General features: G+C 40.9%; 1 protein-coding gene across 1 annotated transcript in view; it reads right to left on the bottom strand.

Moving 5' to 3' along the window:
* Positions 1-383: 383 nt before the first annotated feature.
* LOC137323053 (protein diaphanous homolog 3-like) overlaps positions 384-21,348 on the bottom strand; it is a 796,634-nt gene continuing 775,669 nt past the window's right edge. Inside the window, exon 28 of the mRNA XM_067986438.1 lies at positions 384-1,373. Coding sequence (XP_067842539.1) covers positions 1,114-1,373 — 260 coding nt within the window. The 3' untranslated portion in view covers positions 384-1,113. The remainder of the gene's footprint in view (positions 1,374-21,348) is intronic.

The raw sequence follows: 21,348 nt of genomic DNA, 5'->3' as shown, positions 1-21,348 counted from the left end.
ATATTACCTTGTACATATTATACATTAAATTATAATTGATGCCAAATGCTTTTATACAATGATGGCAAGCAGCATTGTTCACTATCTGACTGGAATTGTTTTGATGATATAATTATGTACATATCACTCAAATGGTAAAAGCACTGCAAAAATTACCAAAATAAAACTGCTCCAACAATCATAAGAAAACAATGAATATAAAGAATATAAATATATGTATATGTACAAACACAAACATTTTAGGGAAACTGCATAGTTCTGCAAATAATATAAATTGTTTATATTTTAAATACAATTTTAAGCAGATTATAATGCTCTTTGGTACATAAGCAATGTCATTTTCTTCCCTGCAATATTTGGTAAGCATAAATCCCACTGTAATATATGTTTTAGAGAATTATTATTGTGATAGGTTTGTAAGAAAGTAAGGTGTATTTTGTACTGAGTTTCTATTAGTATATGCCTGGTTAAGTTGAAAACACAAACTATCTTCCATTATGAATCAAGATGGCAGCAAGTAATTAACAATAAAAATGACCCTGTTCACATGGCAGACACTAAGTTAGTTCCATATCTAATTTGCACCTGTTCTGAATCAAAATGCACCGGTGAAGAATTCACTGTTGCAGTCGGATTAAAAATTTACTTTGTACTACTGATTTAAAAATTATTACAAGTAAAAATGATTTGGGAAGCATTTGTCCACATGGTCTGATTTGAAGCCCTGCTGATTTTCTGCTATCGCACTGCATGCGTCACATTGCGAATTGAAAACATTTGTTGCATAACCTGATTTAGGGATAAGGTACTGTGTAAACAGCAAGGAAGACAGAAGAGAATTTGGATCAGTAGATTTTCCATGTAAACAGGGCAAATAAATGCAAGCACACAAGGCAGACACAGGATTCCTGCTGCTTTGTTTTACTAGTTCTGAAAAATAACTTCTGTATCTTAATGCATGTTTTGTCGTTACAGGTTTATTTCAATTCACAAAGTGCTTGTACCAATAGTTTGGGAATTTGTATCTAATACTAGTCATTTGGTTGTCTTTTCAGTAACTTAAACATTTCTGCAGTTTTTCAGTATAGTTAGATCTCAATGTTAAGCTATGGTCTATAGAGCACGTAACCTAGCCAGTAGTGCTTCTACTTCAGGAACAGCATCGCCCTTAGCACTGGAACTAATAGTTCCCATCTCCATCTCCCTGATGTCTAAAACAGCATGTCCCTCCCTTTTCCTGACAGCTTTACTCCTTGTAGTAGATGATTGAGCCTCTGCTTCATAACTGAGCTCCTTGGCAATTGGAATTCTTGTTGCATTTAAGTGGATATTCTGGCGAGAACGTGACCTTTCCAGTTGCGCTGTTTGATTTTCTGCAGTGGGAAAAAAAGGGAAATTAAATTACAGAAGAGAGTTGAACAGGCTAAAAAATACTATGCAAAGTAGAGAAATGTGGAGTAAACAGTGTACAGGTAGCAAAGATGGAAAATACAAAGGTGATGGAAACTAGAGGAAATGTCAATCATGCATAGAGGCACATAAATTAGATAAGTAGAGGTTTGATAGCATAAACCCGATGGTCTCAATTTAGAAATCATGTTTTTCCTCTCAGCAAATTCAGCTTCAGGGAGAATGATGCCAGCATAAGAGAATGCATCTTTAATAAACTGATTAGCATTTACATGTTGAGTAAGGCAGGTGTGATGAACACAATAAAAAGTAAGAGTACCAACTACCATCAATACCTGTGCATCAAAACTTTTTTGGTTTCAAACTGCAGAGTTTTGAGATTTATCTCAGAATTTTAAAGACTTAGAGGTACAGCAAAAGCACAATTTAATTTTCAAACACAATCTATTTTGTATCTTTCTGATATCTTTGCAGCATGTTACTAATAAGTGACAGTGATCTTGACTTATCACACCTGCTGTAGTAGTCAGCTGTACAGTCAATGATTAAATGGCTTTGGCTGATTGACTTTCCATAAGAGCAAGAGACAGAAATGTTATCAGCCGGGTTGCAGACATCTAGCAAACATTATGAATTATCCTCTCCCACATCTTCAACTATAAAAAAGGGACACTCCATATTCATGTAACCTTGAGCATAGCCTGAAAACAGCCTCAACAAACTTGACATGACATTTAAAGTTTTTGGTTATTCTCTGAAAGATGTTCTATCATCCAAACAGTAATGACTTTGGAACAGAAGCAGTCACTCATGACTGTGTGTTTTATGTGAAAGCTGAAAATTCCTACAGAAAACAGCTTGTACTTTAAAAGGCTTCTGCTGAAGATATTTACTGCACTGTCATTTCATGACCAGGGGGCTCACAGTGATGGATGAGTACTTTACACAGTAGCTTGGACAATCTCAGCAAACCTCTGTAGTATGATCACCTTTAGACCAGAGGCAAGGAAATAAATGCTTTTTCCAAAACCTAGTGGCTTTGCTGGCTATCAGTATTTTAGAACCAGTTTTTGAGAAACAGCATTAGCCAGTAGGGGGTGACATGATATATTGGACTGTGATGTATTGCTGTCTGCCAGTATCTTGTAGCGTGACTCCGCCCACAACTTCAGGATAGCCCACCACTTTGCATTTACTACAGTGTATTCAGGGAGGAAGGAAACACAAGTGTTCCAGATAAGCTATCTGTACACAGTAATATATTAAAGTTTACATATCCATATTTTTGAACGTTTATTACCAGTTTGTCCACCTTGTGTTCTCTCGAGGTACCTGCCATTGAATTTACCCTAATTAGTTTTGTAGAAAAAAAACCAAGATATTGAAAATATTGAGGTATTGCTATCGACACTGCAAAATGCCAATGTAACACAGTAGCCAGCTGAACCTTGTGCAGACATTTTTTAAATGAAGGCTTCCGTTTGGCATTCTGAAGGTTATTTAATTGCAGAACTCCACAATTCTTCGTCTCGAGTTGCTCAGAACTGAATCAGAATGCTGCAATTTTTCAAGCAGTAAAATGTTAGTAGGAAGAAATAACAGAAATGACCTTATGAAATGGCACATTGCATGTGGTGGAGGAAGAACAAAATAACAGTATGTCATTCGCTTCTGCAATTCATGCACAGAATGGTAATTATTAGAAATGAGGAGATTGCATAAAATCTATTTCAATTTCTCTTCACATACTGTATGCTGATTGTTCAGACTGGCATGGATTTTGCCTAGACCAACATTCGATATTAGAAAGAAAGGTTAGGTATCATCAAGGGACGTTAATTATGCAAAAGCAAGCAAAACGAATTTGATCAGAAACAGATAGGAAGCTTTTATTTCTCTCCGACAGCTGAGGTTAGAAAAACATTTATGTTAATACTGGAGCATCTGCTGATTACATCTGAAGCTGTGGGACACCGACATTAAATCACTGAACCATTTTGGCAGCTTCTAAGTTCTTTAGCTCTACAGGGGCCTCATTTCACTGGTAATTTGCAAAGAATTTCACCAAAGTTTGACAGACGGCCAAAAAAACTTCATTATAGAAAGATATTTTTGATCATTTAAACATCACGCGACAATTACAATAAGGCATTTTAAGTCTACTGTAAGTAATCATTGGATTCTAGTCCTCGTAAATTGCTGTGCTTTATAGGAGTGTGAAACGTTAAAACGATAGGTCCTTAAAAAGCTGTAATGCCCATTTTGTTGATAACTACATTTATTTTTATGATGCATTTAGCATGCATCAATCAATTTCAACATTGTTTTGAGAATGGCAGTTTCTGTGTGTCTTACTGATCTGCTATTTTTGGGAGAGGCTTATAACATCAGAGAAGGAGTTGAATTCCACAGGCACCTGCACTTTCAAAAGAATAGATCAGAATGTAACATTGCAGTTAACATTTTAATGGCTGCTAACATGTGTTTAACAGTGTGGTGAAGCATGGCTGAAACCCATATACATAAGTAATAAGTATATAGAAAAGGACTAAATAAGAATAAACCCATAGAATCAGGTGAAATCCCAACTCCAGATTTATACTACAACTTTGCCATTGGTGCCAAGTGGAAATCACCAAAATTGCAATATAAAAGCATCCTTGATAGATTAGAAATAAAGCCAGGAAACTAGAAGCAACAATTAGAATGGAGGGATATGATGTTATAGTCTTGACAGTAATTTTACACCCTATAGCAGCAACATTTTGTAAAAATAGTTGTCATGAGCAACCAACTTATATTAACAGGCAGATTATATATGTTTTTAATAATCAGTTGTTAATGTGGACATAGGGATTCATAATGGAAAAAACTGACAGACTGCGCACAGATGTAAGATTTTTAATATACAACAGATATAGATAATAATGCTTGTAACTAAGGCCAAGAGAGGTTATTTTACTACTGCATTTTCACTGAGGCAAAGTAGTTTTGGATATGCATAAATATGAAAGCAATAGTGCAACTTGGAAATCAGGTCGGTGATCTGACTCCTGAGTGCACTGACGCCAAGAGATATGAGACCTGCTCCAGAAAGTATTGTTACACCGCTTGGACTTCACACCAGATTAGTGTACACTTCCAGCCTGGTGTGAAGCCAATTTTAACAAGTGCTCTGGCTGGGCAACTGGACCCACCCAGGAGCTTTTCAATTTTTTTTTAATGTTTGGACAGTGAGATTCTTCTGCACATGCTGCCATAACATTAAAAATTAATTTTTGATAAAATATCAGTATCATTCCAAGCATTTGAAGAATTGAGTAAATATGTAAACGTGTTCGATATGAACCAAAGGGAAACACATGCAGGGCCTTTGTGAGTGGGGTCACAAGAATATCTAATGAGCTCCAGAGTTGCACAAGTAGCTGTGAGGAAATATTATTCCATACTCACTAACATCTGGTCCTCTATTTATTACTTGTCCCAGCTGGCTCACAAATAGCATGTAGGCAAGAGAACCAATAAACAATTCACATGCTCAGAAAACTCTTCCTGCCCTGTAATTCTGGCCCTTGTGTACTTCTCAGCATAGGGTGCATTGTGTCAGTGTTAGTATCCTCAGAGCAGACTCATACACCTTTTGGTCAGGGAATAGAGCACAGTCTGGGTAGGAAAATTAAAGGAGAGAACAAAGGATATGGACATTTTAAAAATGTCTCTGGCAAATGAAAAGCCCTGGTATTCAAACATTTTCCTTTTTTAAACTGCAATAGGTTTGACTTTTTAGTACAAGGCAAAAATATGTATTTTCTTCAATACTGAAGTGTTTGGCATTTTAGGCATAGCAGAAACTTAGTACCTCACACAAAGGTCTAACACATTTATTTCCAATCATCAATTCTGTGTCTAAGGAGAGTGCAAGTTTATCTGAATGTGAATAAAGTGTTTAATTTGTTGACACGTGTGTTTATTGGCACTTCATGTCTGATCAGGTATAATCTAACATTGAAAGGAAGCAATAGCCCAATGAGAGAAAATGTTTTATCACATTTTACAGTTTTAAATTACTGAGGCGACAAGTTAGAATTTAAGTGCAGTGTGTTAAAGTGCAATATGTTGATAGGGAGAAGGTTCAATACTGATGCTTCCTGGTGTGCTTATCACCAAGAAACTTAGATGATGTGAGAAGAAATCATATTACTGTTTAAAGAAAATCCCAAACTGTGTTCTTAATGTATTCAACAGACAGGCAAATGGGATGTGTGGGGCCTAAAGCATTTTTATTTTTAAAGATACAACATTTACGAAGTTATGTGTTGCATTTGCACGTAGCCACTGGTCTAGTTAGTGACAATTCTAGCCAGAATGCTTATGTTGCTGATTGGAACTCTAAGTGTTTAGCCCCAGAGAACGCTCTGTGCATGCGTGATTGCATTGAACTCTTTTAGCAGTTTAGAGAGCATGACTGGCAGCATCTGTATTGTCTAAACATTTAAATTAACACCAGGTAGGTTTAAAAAGGTATCCAGGAGGTCCAAGGCAGCACCCGGTCACTTTTTACACCACACTGGTGTTAGATTCCAAGCAGCGTCTAACCACAGTGCTGTGAGACTGCCTCCTTCAGGGTATCTCACACTGTCTCTCTCCCAATCATGCGAGGCTCCGATTCTGGATTTACAATATGGGGGTCGATTTTCAAATGCTGGCTGCCCGTTCCTCGCTTGAAAAATGGGTGACCAGTGGAGGAAATCTGGTGGACCACCACAAACATTCCTTTGATGCTCAAGGCCTGCTAGATTCAATTCTTGGGCAGGCCTTTCAATGGATGTCCATCTCAAAAAAATAGGCAGAGGGCTGTTTAAATATGAACATTTGATTCCTATGCTGGATGCCAATTACAATCTTCAGTTACCAGGCATTGAGTGGCCTAACCAATAGCCCTTAATGGGACCACTGCAGGACACTCAGGGAATTTTTTTTTAATATAAGATTTTAGAAGAATCTTTTGGCCCAGTCTTGCAACCCCGGGATCAGCTACCCCTGATTGATAGATTATTGTTGTTTGATAGATTTTTTTTTATTAGGTAAAGGTATCAACGGACGTGCAGCAAAGGTGGTTAAATGGGGTGGAGGTACAGATCAGCTATTATCTAACTGAATGCTGGAATAGGCTTGAGGGACTGAATGGCCTACTCCTGATCCTATGTTCCTACTAACAGGCCCAACCTGCTGGCCGGCTCCATGTAGAAGCTGGCCGATTTTTGGCTTTCCAAAACTGGCAAGTTGCAGTGGACCACCTGGTTGGCACCCACAGCTCGCCGGCTGAATTTAAATGAGGCCTGAACCTGAAAATGATACAGGCTTCCCAACCATGGCTTTGGGCGGGTGCTGTTTTCATGCCTGTTCTGGGTGCAGGTTGAAAATTTCCCCCTTACAACTTCACAGTCGTAAGTGGAAACTGCTTTGCATCAACACTAAGCATCTTTAATACTTTAGAAATAAAGTTGGAAAACCAGAGGCATGGAGGGACAGAATGTTGTAGCCTGGATAGAAACTTTGAATCACCTGGGGTGAGACTAGGAACTAAATAATCCCAGTTATAAAATTTTCAGGAGAATTGGAAAGGAAGACAAAGCACAATTGCAGCTATAGAAAGCAAAGTTTTTATTGGTGGTGGTACAATGAGTGGGGGGTGAATTTAAACACATGCCCAAAATGGGCATGATGTTGGCAAAGCAGTTGCCCAAAGCCAGCGTTGGAAAATCCAAACCATTTTTAGGTTCGGGCCTAATTTAAATGCAGGCAGAGAGCTGCGGGAACCAAACAGCTGCTCCGCTGCAGGTTGGCAGCTGTGGGATGGCGGAATATCAGCTGGCTCCTACGCTGAGCATGCCACCAGGCTGGGGGTAGGGAGGTGATCATGGGCCGGGTGTGGGCCACAGTATATTTGTGGAGCCAAAAAGGGCTCTCTTGCTCCTCCTGGCTCCACAAAAATAAAATTAAAAAAAGGTTTGGGGGCCTTTTGTGGACCGGTCACCAGCGATCCCTTTACAGTCCACTGGTTAGGCCACTAACTGCCTAGTATAAATGGGCAAAGAGTCTGGATGTATTCTCCACCCATTTGTACTTCAAAATTGCAACTGGGGGTCCTTCAACAGCGTAGGACCTGATTTGCATATTTAAACAGCCCTCCCCATCCGAAACAGACAGGAGTGCTGTGTGCCTATTTCCAGGCCGGCCTAAAAATTGCATCAGGCGGGCCTTGGGCGGCCAAGGTCCAACCCCAACTGCCCTCTCCCTCGCGAATTTCCTCTGCTGGTCATCTGTCTCTCAGGTAAGAAATGTGTGGGTAGAGTTGAAAATCGCCTCCAGTATCTCTGGGTAGAGTTAGGAATAAGAAGAGACCTGTTGCCAAATTGGAAGTACACTGTAGACCACCAAATAGTTCAAAATAAATCAAGCACCTGCTGCTGCTCCCAAACTTGTGTGCCCTACACCTTCCTACAGCTGTTCCTTGAACCAGTGGGTTTCAATCCCACTACTCCTCTCTCCTCTGCTGGTATACCGGATCCGCTGCTGCACTATGCACTTCTGCTGGACCCTTGTGGGGAGGAGTTTAAGGAGACAGGTGGTAGTGTAGAAAAGAACCCAGGAATTATCTTTGTTCTCCAGGATGATCCTGGAGTATTGGGTGGTTTTGGCAGAGGGGAGTGAGGCTCAATAGCGCTTGATGTAGTCCAGACAGATCTGGTGATGGATGGCTCAACCAGATGTGCTCAAGTCTGCACCCCTTGGACCAGAGGAAGCAAAGATGGGGGCCATACCAAGAGGAATGGCCAGAATAGGAGACAGTAAAGCTTTTGCTGGGGACAAGGGCATCAAAGTTTGAGGTGGAGGAGTGGTTGAGAAAACTGATGGCTGCAGAAGTATCATAGTGAATGGAAAGCTAAATGCTAAGCAGTTAGGAATTTGAAAGTGCAGTTGTATGTGACATGGGAGAGCTTATTCCAGGGATGGACACAGAAAAGAGTCGGGTTGAAAGGGGGTAGTGGGTATGGATCGGGAGGGATACAAGGAAGTAATTGGAGATGGCCTTGTCAGTGAACGAGACCGTGGCAGCAGAGAAGTCACAGGAGATGGCAAGGATGAGGAGTTGGTCATGAATATGGGTAGAAGTTAAGGGAGTACAGGTGGGTAGTGAATTCAGGAGAGGGGTGAAGGGAGCTGAGATGGAGATTGAAATCACTGAGGTTGAAGAGTCATTCAGTGACGAAAGAGCGGGTATCTGGGGGAGAATCTCAGGATAGGCCTTGGTGGGGGAGAGGGGAGGGTGGGTGTTGACATGGCTTTTAAAGGAGACATGAGAGGGGTAAAATAAAGTGCTTAAAGGAGGAGAAGGTGCCAGAGGTGTAGGGGGACAGACCAAGGCATGACTTGGTAAGGGCCACACCATCATCACAATGATTTGGGTGGGGTGAGTGAAGGAAAGTATAGCCATGTTGGGGGGCTTCAAGGGACAACGTCGTCATTCATGAGCCAGGATGTCAATCCGATCATCCAGAATAATGTCGGGTTGGCAAGGGCCTTGTTTGTGAGTGAATGGAGATAGGCAGTGATTGTTAATCTGCTGGCAGAATCCAAGGGAGCAATCGTGGGAGAGGTGAACAGGACAGGAAGGAAGTTGGTGAGATTAGCCCCCAGCGGGCGCGCTGGGTGGCAAGGTCGACAAGTGAGGAGTATAGGGCAGTTGGGGTTTCTGCTCGTATGAAGGCAGCGACAGGTACTTCGAAGGGTCCTTCAGAGAATGCCACGAAGGGCATAGAGAGTAGCCATAGGCTTATTCAAGGAGGATTCAGGCCTGGGGTAAATGGGAGTGGTAACAGCAGAGTCCAATGCCATTCTCGGTGCCAATATCCGAAAAGGATTCAGCACAATGCAGCACCACCTGAAGCACATGGCGGCACCAGCCCCTTAACAGAGACACCTCCGGGTCAGTCAGTTATTCCAACATAGATGCTTTCAACATTGGACTTTAGACCTTGGGAGATCATTTCGAGAGAACAATGCCAACTGGCTTCAAAGGGTTTTGCATCACCATCTCTCAGGGTCTGAATAATTGATATCATGTCAGCCCTCCCACTGATTAGTGGGTAGTTAGATCTAGGACCCAGCGCAAGTAGCATGACTAGAGCCAGCCTTCATAATGTCATCCTCTCTCCTGATGCCTACTCATGACCAGGATGACCACACGCCTGCAAAAGACTCCTCCCAGGACTCAGAAGCCCTTAGACAAATGGCACCTCGCTTCCAGGAGGTTCATGATACTACAGTACAGCCAAGCACACTGGCATCCTTGGTCCCCAGCTACCACTTCAGTGGAGCACCAAGATAAGTTTAAGGACAATACAAGAGGTACCAGGGGTAGCCCAGTAAAACCAATTTGTGATATGATGTTCAGCATTCAAAAGTATGTCTGTTTTTTGTGTTTAAGGGAATGCTTGAAGGTCACTTTACTTTCTTGCTTACTTCTGAGGCATTCTTCAGCCAGCAGTCTGGTATGCAGACTCTGGTGAAAGGTTACCTCCTAGTTGATGGTCTTCTCCATTGATGGAGCCATATCCAGCATGTCCTGGGCATTATAAATAGAGGCATAGAGTACAAAAGCAAGGAAGTCATGATGAACCTTTATAAAACACTGGTTCGACCACAACTGGAGTATTGTGTCCAGTTCTGGGCACCGCAATTTAGGAAGGATGTGAAGGCCTTAGAGAGTGTGCAGAGGAGATTTACTAGAATGATTCCAGGGATGAGGGACTTAAATTACATGGATAGAATGAAGAAGCTGGGATTGTTCTCCTTGGAACAGAGAAAGTTGAGAGCAGATTTGATAGAGGTATTCAAAATTATGAAGGGTCTAGACAGAGTAGATAGAGAGAAACTGTTCCCAATGGCGGAAGGGTCAAGAACCAGAGGGCATAGATTTAAGGTAATTGGCAAAAGAACCAAAGGTGACATGAAGAAAATCCTTTTTATGCAGCGAGTGGTTGGGATCTGGTATGCACTGCCCGAGGGAGTAGTAGAGGCAGATTCAATCATGGCCTTCAAAAGGGAACTGGATAAGTACTTGAAATGAAACAATATGCAGGGCTATGGAATAGAGCAGGGGAGTGGGACTAGCTGAATTGCTCGTGCATAGAGCCGGTGCGGACTCGATGGGCCGAATGGCCTCCTTCCTTGCTGTAACCGTTCTATGATTCTATGCCTCTCATTTCCTCTTCCTCCTGCTCCTGTTTTGCTTCCATTGTAAGGACAAGTATGGAATGTCCACAGTGAACGCCGTCATAAGGGCCCCTTAAAAAAGAGCGGGAAGCAAAAGATTTCCCTGCCTGAAACTGCTGAAAGGCAGCTTGCAGAATTGTTTTTTGGCAGCACAGCTGAGAAAAGATCTTTCTAATCACTTCAATCAAACTGATATTTCAGACAGAAGTTTATGGACAGTCAAAATCTGTAAGCTAAATCACTGCCTGGCTTACAAGACACATAATGGGCATAACTCTGGTGTATTTGACCTACACCTCAAATTCCACCATCCAACTGCAGAATGACCCCAATTGCAGAATTCAACCCTGAATTTTCTACGTTTCTCAGTTTTGAAAAACAATAAAGACGAAACTTACTAACTCTTTTAATATTGGCTCACCTCCCCTAGCTAAGCTACTGAAGCCAGCTGGTCTAAACTTTTAAAACATAATATCCAGCTTCTTATTGCTGCTGTAAGAGCATAGTTCATCCTTTGTGTCGGGGGAAGAGCAGTGCTTATGCGCCACATGAGCCTCCTGATACTCCAGTTACTTCATCTGACACTATCAACATATCCTTCTATTCCTTTCTCCCCATGTATTTATCTAGCTTCCCCTAGGTTTATAGAATCTCTTAAAATGGATCAATATTATGCAGACATCTCCTCTTCTCTGCCATACTCTAAAAATTTGCCGTTCTGAAGGTCTAAGCATGATTTTATGGTAATCCATTAAATTGTTGTCATGTATGACAGGTCAGTTTAGAAATAGTTATTAGTGTGAATCACTTAAATGTTGCTGTTGCAATACATTCACACAGGAATATTTAAGTAGTTAACACTCAGCCTAAATGGCATATTTTTACTTAACTGAATTATGCACCTATTTTTACAACATTCAACACCAAAAAATGCTTTGAATACATTCACGGCCCACCACAATTATCCTGAAATAATTCAAGGCAATGCAATACTATTCAATAACAAAGATATGAGACGGCTGTATGGAATGTAATATCTCTAGAATAATGAATGAACACCGTTGGATGTTAATTAAACAGTGTCATTTACAGACACTTTACTGGGATTTAATACCTAACCAGCCACTTCTGGATGTGTATAAAGACATTCTCATTGAACTAAGTTTCTGAAATGCTTTCACATAAAAATTCCAGTATCATAGCAAACTGTAACGATTTTAACTTAATGCTGTATGCCAACCTAAGCTTAAATGAAAATTGGATGAACACAAAATTGATTTTTGAGTAATTTCTTAAGTAAACTATGAAAATTCCAAAGCCTCACTATTGAGCAGATTGGGATCTTGACAACTGTTGCTTATTTTTCTTAAGGGGAAACTACTCATCTGAATTTCTAAACAGTAACAGGAGCTTCTCGAGTGCCCCGTTTCATACTTCAAAATTGCTAGTGATGTACCCCACAAACTTTTATAATCAGAGAAAATTTACGGCACAGGAGGCCGCCACTGGCCCATCGTGTCCGCGCTGGCCGAAAATGAGCCACCCAACCTAACCCCACTTTCTACCACTTGGTCCGTGGCCTTATAGGGCACTTCAGGTGCACATGCAGGTACTTTTTAGGCAGTGAGTTCCAGACCCCTACCATCCTCTGGGTGAAAAAAATTTTCCTCAGCTCCCCTCTAATCCTTTTACCAATCACTTTAAATCTATACCCCCTGGTTATTGACCTCTTTGCTATGGGAAATAGGTCCTTCCTATCCACTCTATTTAGGTCCCTCATAATTTTGTACACCTCAATTAAATCACCCCTCAGCCTCCTCTGTTCCAAAGAAAACAATCCCAGTCTATCCAATCTTTCCTCATAGCTAGAATTCTCCAGTCCTGGCAACATCCTCGTAAATCTCCTCTGTACCTTCTCTAGTGCAATTACATCCTCCTGTAATGTGGTGACCAGAACTGTACACAGTGTTTTTCTTTAAACAGTTCCAGCATAACCTCCCTGCTCTTCTATTCCATGCCTCGGCTAATAAAGGAAAGTATTCCATATGCCTTCTTAACCACCTTATCTACCTGTCCTGCTACCTTCAAGGATCTGTGGACATGCACTCCAAGGTCCCTCACTTCCTCTACACCTTTCAGTATCCTCCCATTTATTGTGTACTCCCTTGCCTTGTTAGCCCTTCCCAAATGCATTACCTCACACTTCTCTGGATTGAATTCCATTTGCCACTTTTCTGCCCACCTGATCAGCCCACTGATATCTTCCTGCAGTCTACAGCTTTCCTCCTCACTATCAACCACATGGCCAATTTTTGTATCATCTGCAAACTTCATAATCATGCCCCCTACATTTAAGTCCAAATCATTAATATATATCACAAAAAGCAAGGGACCTAGTACTGAGCCCTGCAGAACCCCACTAGAAACAGCTTTCCAGTCACAAAAACACCCGTCGACCATTAACCTTTGTTTCCTGCCACTGAGCCAATTTTGGATCCAACTTGCCACTCTCCCTTGGATCCCATGGGCTTGTACTTTTTTGACCAGTCTGCCATGTGGGACCTTGTCAAAAGCCTCACTAAAATCCATGTAGACTTCATCAAATGCACCACCCTCATCAACCCTCCTTGTTACTTCCTCAAAAAATTCAATCAGTGGAATTTTGTGATGGAATACAATGGAATTATCCCCTCCATGAATGATTAGCATCATAACTTATTGTCCAAATATACAATTGTAGGAGTTGGAACTGCACATTGGGTGCAGGAGGCAAAAGGAATTCTGCAAAATGTTTGCTCTCCAATTCTCAGTTTTAAAGTATGAGACACAACATAGACACCAGTGTACATTTTTATACCTAGCAATTCTCAAGAATTCTTTTGTCACATGAAGGATTATTAGCATGTGGAGTGCGTTACCACAAGTGGCTATTGAAGCTGAGTCAATCATGACATTTAAGAGGGAATTAGATAAACTCTTGAAGAATAAATATTAAAAGGTGTTAAAGGGAAGAATAGGGAAATAGATAGCTCTGACTTGGAGCTGGCACCAGCATAGACACGATGGGCTGAATGGTATTCTTCTGTGCTGAGATTTCTATAATTCTGTGCAGTTCATATTTATTTTAGATTTGCATCAAAAAATTGCAGTCTAGAGGTTCAGCTCGTGTTCCTCACTGTACCTAAAGGGAACAGATTGCTTTCTCTGGCAGAGAGAGAGAGAGAGAGAGTCTCCATTCCCGATGCTAAGTCTCGCTTGACGGAAGCCGACTTGGAGAACCAGGTGCAGACATCAGCTCAACATCAATGGAAAATTGGATGTACTGTGGATTGTGTTCACTGATCGGCGCACCCAATTCTCCGATCCGTATCCCTTTCAAACAAGACTCCACAGCATTAGAACAGTCGCCAAAAACTTACCCCATTGAATGGTTAGGAGGATCACAAAGAGATTATGAAGGCAAGGAAAAGAGGATCTTGAAACTCAAAAGTGACAGGGGTCCCAGAAGTACGTAGAGGTGAGTGGAGGAGGAAAATCTAATTTATTCCCTTGAGTCCATATCATTTTGAAAATTATGAAAAGATGTCATCTACTATTTACATGTGATTTTTCAGCTGTATGCAAAATAAAATTAAAACCCAGAAAATGTAACATGCTGTGATAAACATCACTAAAAATATTTATTATTCCGTCACAAACTTCTCCACTCCTCCCCTTAACCACTCTGTGCATGCATGAGTCAGTGCAGATTGAGATATATTGGCTCTCATGGAGAGAAAAAGTGATCGGCAAGGAAGTGAGAGGAAAAGAGATGATGGTTGGGGGGTTGTGGTGGGGGGAGGATTTTAACTGCCAGCGGGTTTCTGGCTTGAACTCGCTGGTTTCAGTTAGATGCCTGTCCGTGGCAGAATGAGGCCGCAACAGTTTTAACTGCCGGGCCTCATTTAAATAATGCGGGACAGTCTCCCTCTCCAAACCGCCAGGACTGACGTCAGGGCTGGCGGGTGAGAGAGAGAAGTCGGGCCTGGAGCCTTAGGACTCTGGGGATCCAAGGGAATGGTCCTCAGCATAACGTTAGCGCTGGGCTAGGGCTTTGGAAGCAGATACCAGCGCAGAGAGAGGCAAAGCTGGAGCTGGGGAGGCATAAGGACCAAGGGGGAGCACTCTTGCTCCTCCTGGTCCACAAGGATTTAGCAAAAAAAGTAATTTTTCTGAACTTATCGTGGCCTCTTTTGGCAGATTTGACACCGGGCGGGCCTCCCCGTGACTCGTCATGAAAATTACGGTGTGGCACTGATGATGGTCATCGGGCCGCGACTTTTGAATTTAAATTAGGCCCTCAGCTGTCTGCAGCGGAAGCATTAGCTGACTTCAAAGTCGGTGAAGATACGGGGCCAGATTGCGCTGCAGAAGAGCATCTAACGACGTGTGCCGTTAGTTAGACTTGCCCCTGCATTCTTCAGCTCAAAATATATTTGCTCACAAAGTTGCTGAAAGTGCAAGCTGATAACGGTGCAGCGAGGGAAACAGGGCATCTGGGACCTGAGTGAACAGGGCAACCAACAGGGTATCTCCTTAACCAATGAGATTTAAGGATTGGGAAATAAACACAGGAAGGACAGAGAAGGAGGGTAAATTAAAGGGGGTGAATTCAATGTCAAATCAGGTACAGAAAAAGAAATAAAAAGAGGGAAAGAAAAGATTGGATTAAGTGAGAGGGGGGAAAAAAAGAGAAAAAGGAAAAGTAAGAAAAAAAACTTTAAATTCCACATTTTTAAAACCTCCCCCAAAAATTCAAAACTTGAAGGAATGAGACTCCACAATTGTAATAGTTAATTTTTAGTACCAGTGAGATTAACTGTCAGTAATTAACAATTATCACATCATTATAAAAGGTATTTACACTACTAATGACTAGCCCAAAATATCTGCAGCAGGTTTAGATCGTATCTACCGCGCAAATACAACTTGGTGACATTCAATACATGGCGCAGCGGCACAACTTTGGATATTCGCATTTAAATGCGCATCTGTTCCTCGCCTGAAGTTGCTGTACCATTTATGCATAAATAACGGCGAGCGCACTGTTATTTTGACAGCAAATTCTGGCCCCCAGATGTCGCCAGCCAGGAATGGGGAGGCCTTAGGCCAGTAAGTGGACTCAGCCCTTAACCCCTCCCACGCATCATTCTCGCTGGGCAAAGGGCGTGAAAAATCGAGGCCATTGGGTCTTTTTCTGGACACATAAAACAACTGCTTAAAGCATAGTAAAGATCAAATACAATAAATTCTGCATCTTAGAGGAGTTTGCTGCTGTTTTGCTTCACCCATGAATCTGATTTAATTACCCATAAAATGTGGGGAAACTGTGGAACTGTAACCAGATAAAACTTTTATCCAGTATAATATAAACAGGGATAGCACATCAATGCAGATGTAATTTTTAATGAGAAACTTATTTTTAGCAATCTCTATTTCAATTTGTCACCAAAAGGTGCCTTTGGAATTTTATACAAGTGCTACTTTTCATACATTAGAGTAAGTTAATGGTATACTGGGGATTACAAAACAGTGGTCTTGTATTTTCTTTGAGAATATTAACTCCAGTGACAACACACGGTAAGTACCTGTGCTTTAAGGTTCAAACTGCATTTTATCTTGCCATTAGCAAAGAATCATTCGAGTGTGTTCTGAAACTAGTGCCAGATCAAAGATTTGCACAGCAGAGAATGATGAGCTGGCCAAGATCTATGAACGCATATGCACTTGCATTCAAAACAGCATTTCTTATAAAACATAAAATATGTCTCAGCATGCTTCCCTTATTAGATATTTCTTCCTGTGCAGACTAAATAGAGGATAACCAATATGTGTCACAATATCTGAGTATTTGTTCACATCAGAGAAGACTCAAATTTTTAAGATGTAGGATTTTGAAAATTCTCTTCCTCCAAGCTTAAATGAAACTAAACAAGTGCTGATCCCAATCAGTTGAAACGGTTGTATCAGTCTCTCCATCTCTCTTCCTCAAGTCTCTTGGTGTGCTCATTCCCCAACTAAATATTCTGCATCTTGCTTTACTTTATTTATTTAAAAATGCCCCAGTATCATTTGAAGAAAATGGGGCCAAAAATCCACAGCCCTTTTAGTATACTCTCACTGCAACTCTGCTGGGAACACTGTAGAAGAGCTGGAAATTAGGCTGAGACCTGCATACCCTGGATCTTGGCCTTACGTGGGAGTCCTGTGGGGCTTTGGTAAGGGTACGGACTCCCAATATAGGGAGTTCCCACATCCCTGGCCCTCAGAGGCACCTGGCATAGGATAACTGACGAGGGATGGAAGTGGACTCCGTCTGGGTGTTTAAGCTAGGATCATGGGCTGGACCCCTGAAGAACAAGGCAGTAAGTTGAAATAAAATATATTTTTGTAAAAGGCATAGAGTGCAAAAGCAAGGATGTTATGCTCAACCTTTATAAATCACTGGTTAGGCCTCAGTCTTGATCGAGTAAATAAGGAGAAACTGTTTCCAGCGGCAGATGGGTCAGTAACTAGAGGACACAGATAATTGGCAAAAGAAACAGAGATGAGGAGAATTTTTTTTAACACAGCGAGTTCTGATGATCTGGAATGCACTATCTGAATGGATGGTGGAAGCAGATTCAATAACAACTTTCAAAAGGGAACTGGATAAATACGTGAAGGGGAAAAATTTGCAGGACTATGGGGAAAGAGCAGGGGAGTGGGACTAATTGGATAGCTCTTTCAAAGAGCTGGCCCAAGCATGATGGGACGAATAGCCTTCTGCTGTGCTGTATCTATGAAATGTGGCTTCTTACAAAAGGGCCAATATTTAATTCTTTCCAAGGCAGTGGGGGCCTGATATCCCCTTCCCCAGTTGGCCACTGTCTTGCTACAATTTTCAGGCTCTTTAGTATCGGTGTTCTAGGAGCGGCCGTAGTAGTGCGAGTGGCTGCCATCGGCAAGCAAATCAAGGTACCTCCCACTGAACCTGTGAACTTTGGCAAGGTCAGTACCGGAGCTCCTGTGCAGTGCATCCCGGCATAAATACCAGGATGTGTACCCCCCAAATAAATTTTCAGGACTTGTTAAAAGATTGGATTCTGATAATTATGAGAATTCAGTTCATTGTAACAAAAAACTTAACCAATACATCCAAGGTTATTTCCTGCAATGGGCAAGCAGCCCCATGCCCCAATTCTTTTTCTGTAATTAGAAAATTTCCATACACAGCAGCCCAGGTTTTGCAACCATTTTGTCTGAGCTACACAACTTGACAACATAATCTAGGCTGATACTTCAGTGCGGTTCTGAGGGAATATTCCACTGTCAATGGTATCATCTTTCAGATGAGATGTTAAACTGAGGCCCTGTCTACATGTTCAAGATGTAAAAGATCCAATGGCACCATTTAAAGAGCAGGGGGTGGGGCGCTTTCCTGGTGTCCTAGCCAATACCCATCCCTCAATCAGAACAAATTAGCTGTTGTGACAAAAATATATATTTTTTGTCTATGCTGAATTTTTTTTGACTTATATTTTGTACTGCTAGAAGCAGCATGTAAGGGGTTAACACCTAAGGTCATGCAAAACATCTGGTCAGCAGAAAGCCACCAGCTCAGAACAGATGAGTTGTCTGGGAAAGGACTCCTTAAAGTGTGTGATCTTATGGCCCACATAACATTCTGAAGCGTTAATTGGTTATTCAACCTGGAGGCTGTATTTTTTATACAATCACTAACACCTTTTGCAATTGTCAGAGATTGCCCATATTGTTTCTCCAAAGTATCTGAAGACATCTTAAGCTTAAGGTTTCGCTTTATTCAATTCACCCAGCATGACATTGGGTCAGTCAGGCTTCAAGAAGTCACCTTCTGCATTAAGACATTCCACGTAATATCCTGTGAATGGCAGATAATCTGGGAAGCCTTTGATCTCTGAACACTTCAAAGGATGGGCCTCTCCTAGGTGATGCTGAACCTGATAAAATATCTAATGAAATAACCCAAAAACATAACACTAGTCCTTCATCTCATTTGCTGTTTGTGGAACCTTAGCATGTCCAAACGGGCTGCTGCATTTGCCTACAAAACAACAATGACTACATTTCAAAATTGTAAACAATTTTACAACACCAAGTTATAGTCCAACGATTTTATTTTTAATCCCACAAGCTTTCGGGGGCTTTCCCCTTCCTCAGGCGGTGTGGACACCGCCTGAGGAAGGGGAAAGCCCCCGAAAGCTTGTGGGATTAAAAATAAAATCATTGGACTATAACTTGGTGTTGTAAAATTGTTTACAATTGTTAACCCCAGTCCATCACCGGCATCTCCACATCATACATTTCAAAAGTAATTCATTGGCTGTGAAGTGCTTTAAGATGCTGTGAGAACGTAAAAGTTGTTATATAAATGCAAGTTCTTCCTTTCTTTGTGGAATCAAATTAATAAAAAAGGTCTTCCATGTTGACACTTGCAGTTCCACCATGTATTTTAGCCAGTACCAAACTGGCTTTGTTAACTAATTGCAAGAAGCTGTCAATGGTCTTATTATAGTATGATACAGCACAGGAGGAGGCCATTAGGCCCATCGTGCCTCTACCAGCTCTTTGGTAGAGCTATCCAATTAGTCCCACTCCCCTGCTCTTTCTCCATAGTCCTGTAAGCTTTATCCCTTCAAGTATTTATCCAATTCCCTTTCAAAAGTTATTATTGAATCTGCTTCCACCACCCTTTCAGGCAGTGCAGTCCAGATCATAACAACTCGCTGCGTAAAAAGATGCTTCCTCATGTCGCCACTGGTTCTTTTGCCAATTACCTTAAATCTATGCCCTCTGGTTACCGACCATTCTGCCACTGGAAACAGTTTCTCTTTATTTATTCGATCAAAACCCCTTCATGATTTTGAACACGTCTATCAAATCTCCTCTTAACTTTCTCTGTTGTAAAGAGGACAATCCCAGCTTCTCCAATCTCTTCACATAACTGAAGTCCTTCATCCCTGGTATCATTCTAATGAATCTCTTCTGCACCCTCTCTAAGGCCTTGACATCCTTCCTAAAGTGTGGTGCCCGGAATTGAACACAATACTCCAGATGAGGCCTAACCAGTGTTTTAGAAAGGTTTAGCATAACTTCCTTGCTTTTGTACTCCATGCCTCTATTAATAAAGTCCAGGATCCCATATGCTATTTTAACAGTCTTCTCAACTTGTCCTGCCACCTTCAAAGATTAGTGTACACCCCCAGGTCTCTCTGTTCCTGCACCCCCTTTAAAATTGTACCATTTAGTTTATATTATCTCGCCTCATTCTTCCTAACAAAATCGATCACCACATTTCGCTGGGTTAAATTTCATCTGCCATGTGTCTGCCCATTTCACCAGTCTATGTCCTCCTGAAGTCTGTTACTATCCTCTACATTGTTAACCACATTTCCGAGTTTTGTATCATCTGCAAACTTTGAAATTATACCCTGTATACTTAAGTCCAGGTCATTAATATATATAAAAAACGCAGTGGTCCTAATACCGACCCCTCGGGATTACCATTGTATACTTCCCTCCAGTCTGAAAAACAACCCGTTTACCACTACTCCCTGCTTTCTGTCCCATAGCCAATTTTGTATCCACGCTGCCATGGTCCCTTTAATCCAGGGGCTTTAATTTTGTTTACAAGTCTATAATGTGGTACTTTATCTAATGCCTTTTGAAAGTCCTCATACACAACATCAACACTCTCCATTACTTCATCAAAGAAACAGTAAATGGCTGCTTTTAGTTGATGGAAACATTGGATTTGACTTTTTTTTGGTGTAAATGAAAGTAAGTTTGTGATCAGATTTGTGCATGAAAGTTCTATATAAATGCAAGTTCTTTCTTCTACCTGGTCTAGAACAAGCCTCCATTATCAAGTTTTTAAAACCAGTTTTACTTTAAATAAACCTGAAAAATGTTGTTCTTTTAAAATTATAATCTGTTAATTTACAATACAGCTCATATTCATTCTTTCAATTGAAATCACAACATTAAACTGCACATGTAGGAATTAAATAAATTGGTGTCCATATCACCTCTTTACATACCTGGAGATTGACTTCTTTCTATTGCCAAAAGAAAGAAAGTTGCATAATTACCCTTCAGGTAAAGGTCGACTTTTAAAAATGTAACAGATTGACTAAACCATTTCTTTTCAAGCAGAAAAGAGAACTTGAATTTATCCATTGAAAGGAAATGCACCAGTGACCCCTTTTAAACAAATATATATGCTTTGTTTTTACATGGAGATTCTACCAGATATAAAGAAGAAAAGTTTAAAGAGCCCACTGATAAGAATCTGACCCTTCAGTTGTGTGCAGTAACTAATGTCAGGACATTATAAGTTGAATTTACTTAATGCAAGGGAAACAAAATCAATTCTAGATTTAATTACTTTCATTCTAATTACCATTTCCTATTCAGAATAATCATTTTGGCTAACCTTATCTTTCTTCTTTCAGACAAATAGACTCTGGTGGGAACATGAACAAAATGAAATTTCAGAAAGGACAACAATCCATTGGTACAAGTTTAATTTTCGTACCAATTAAACAGGAATCATATCTAGTAGTTTTATGTTAATTCAGTAGCACAGTGGCACTTAAT

This window comes from Heptranchias perlo, chromosome 6 (assembly GCF_035084215.1).
Source record: "Heptranchias perlo isolate sHepPer1 chromosome 6, sHepPer1.hap1, whole genome shotgun sequence".
In the NCBI taxonomy this organism is placed as follows: Eukaryota; Metazoa; Chordata; class Chondrichthyes; order Hexanchiformes; family Hexanchidae; genus Heptranchias; species Heptranchias perlo.
The sequence above is the reverse complement of the archived record's forward strand: the minus strand, read 5'-3'. Positions and strand labels throughout refer to the sequence as shown.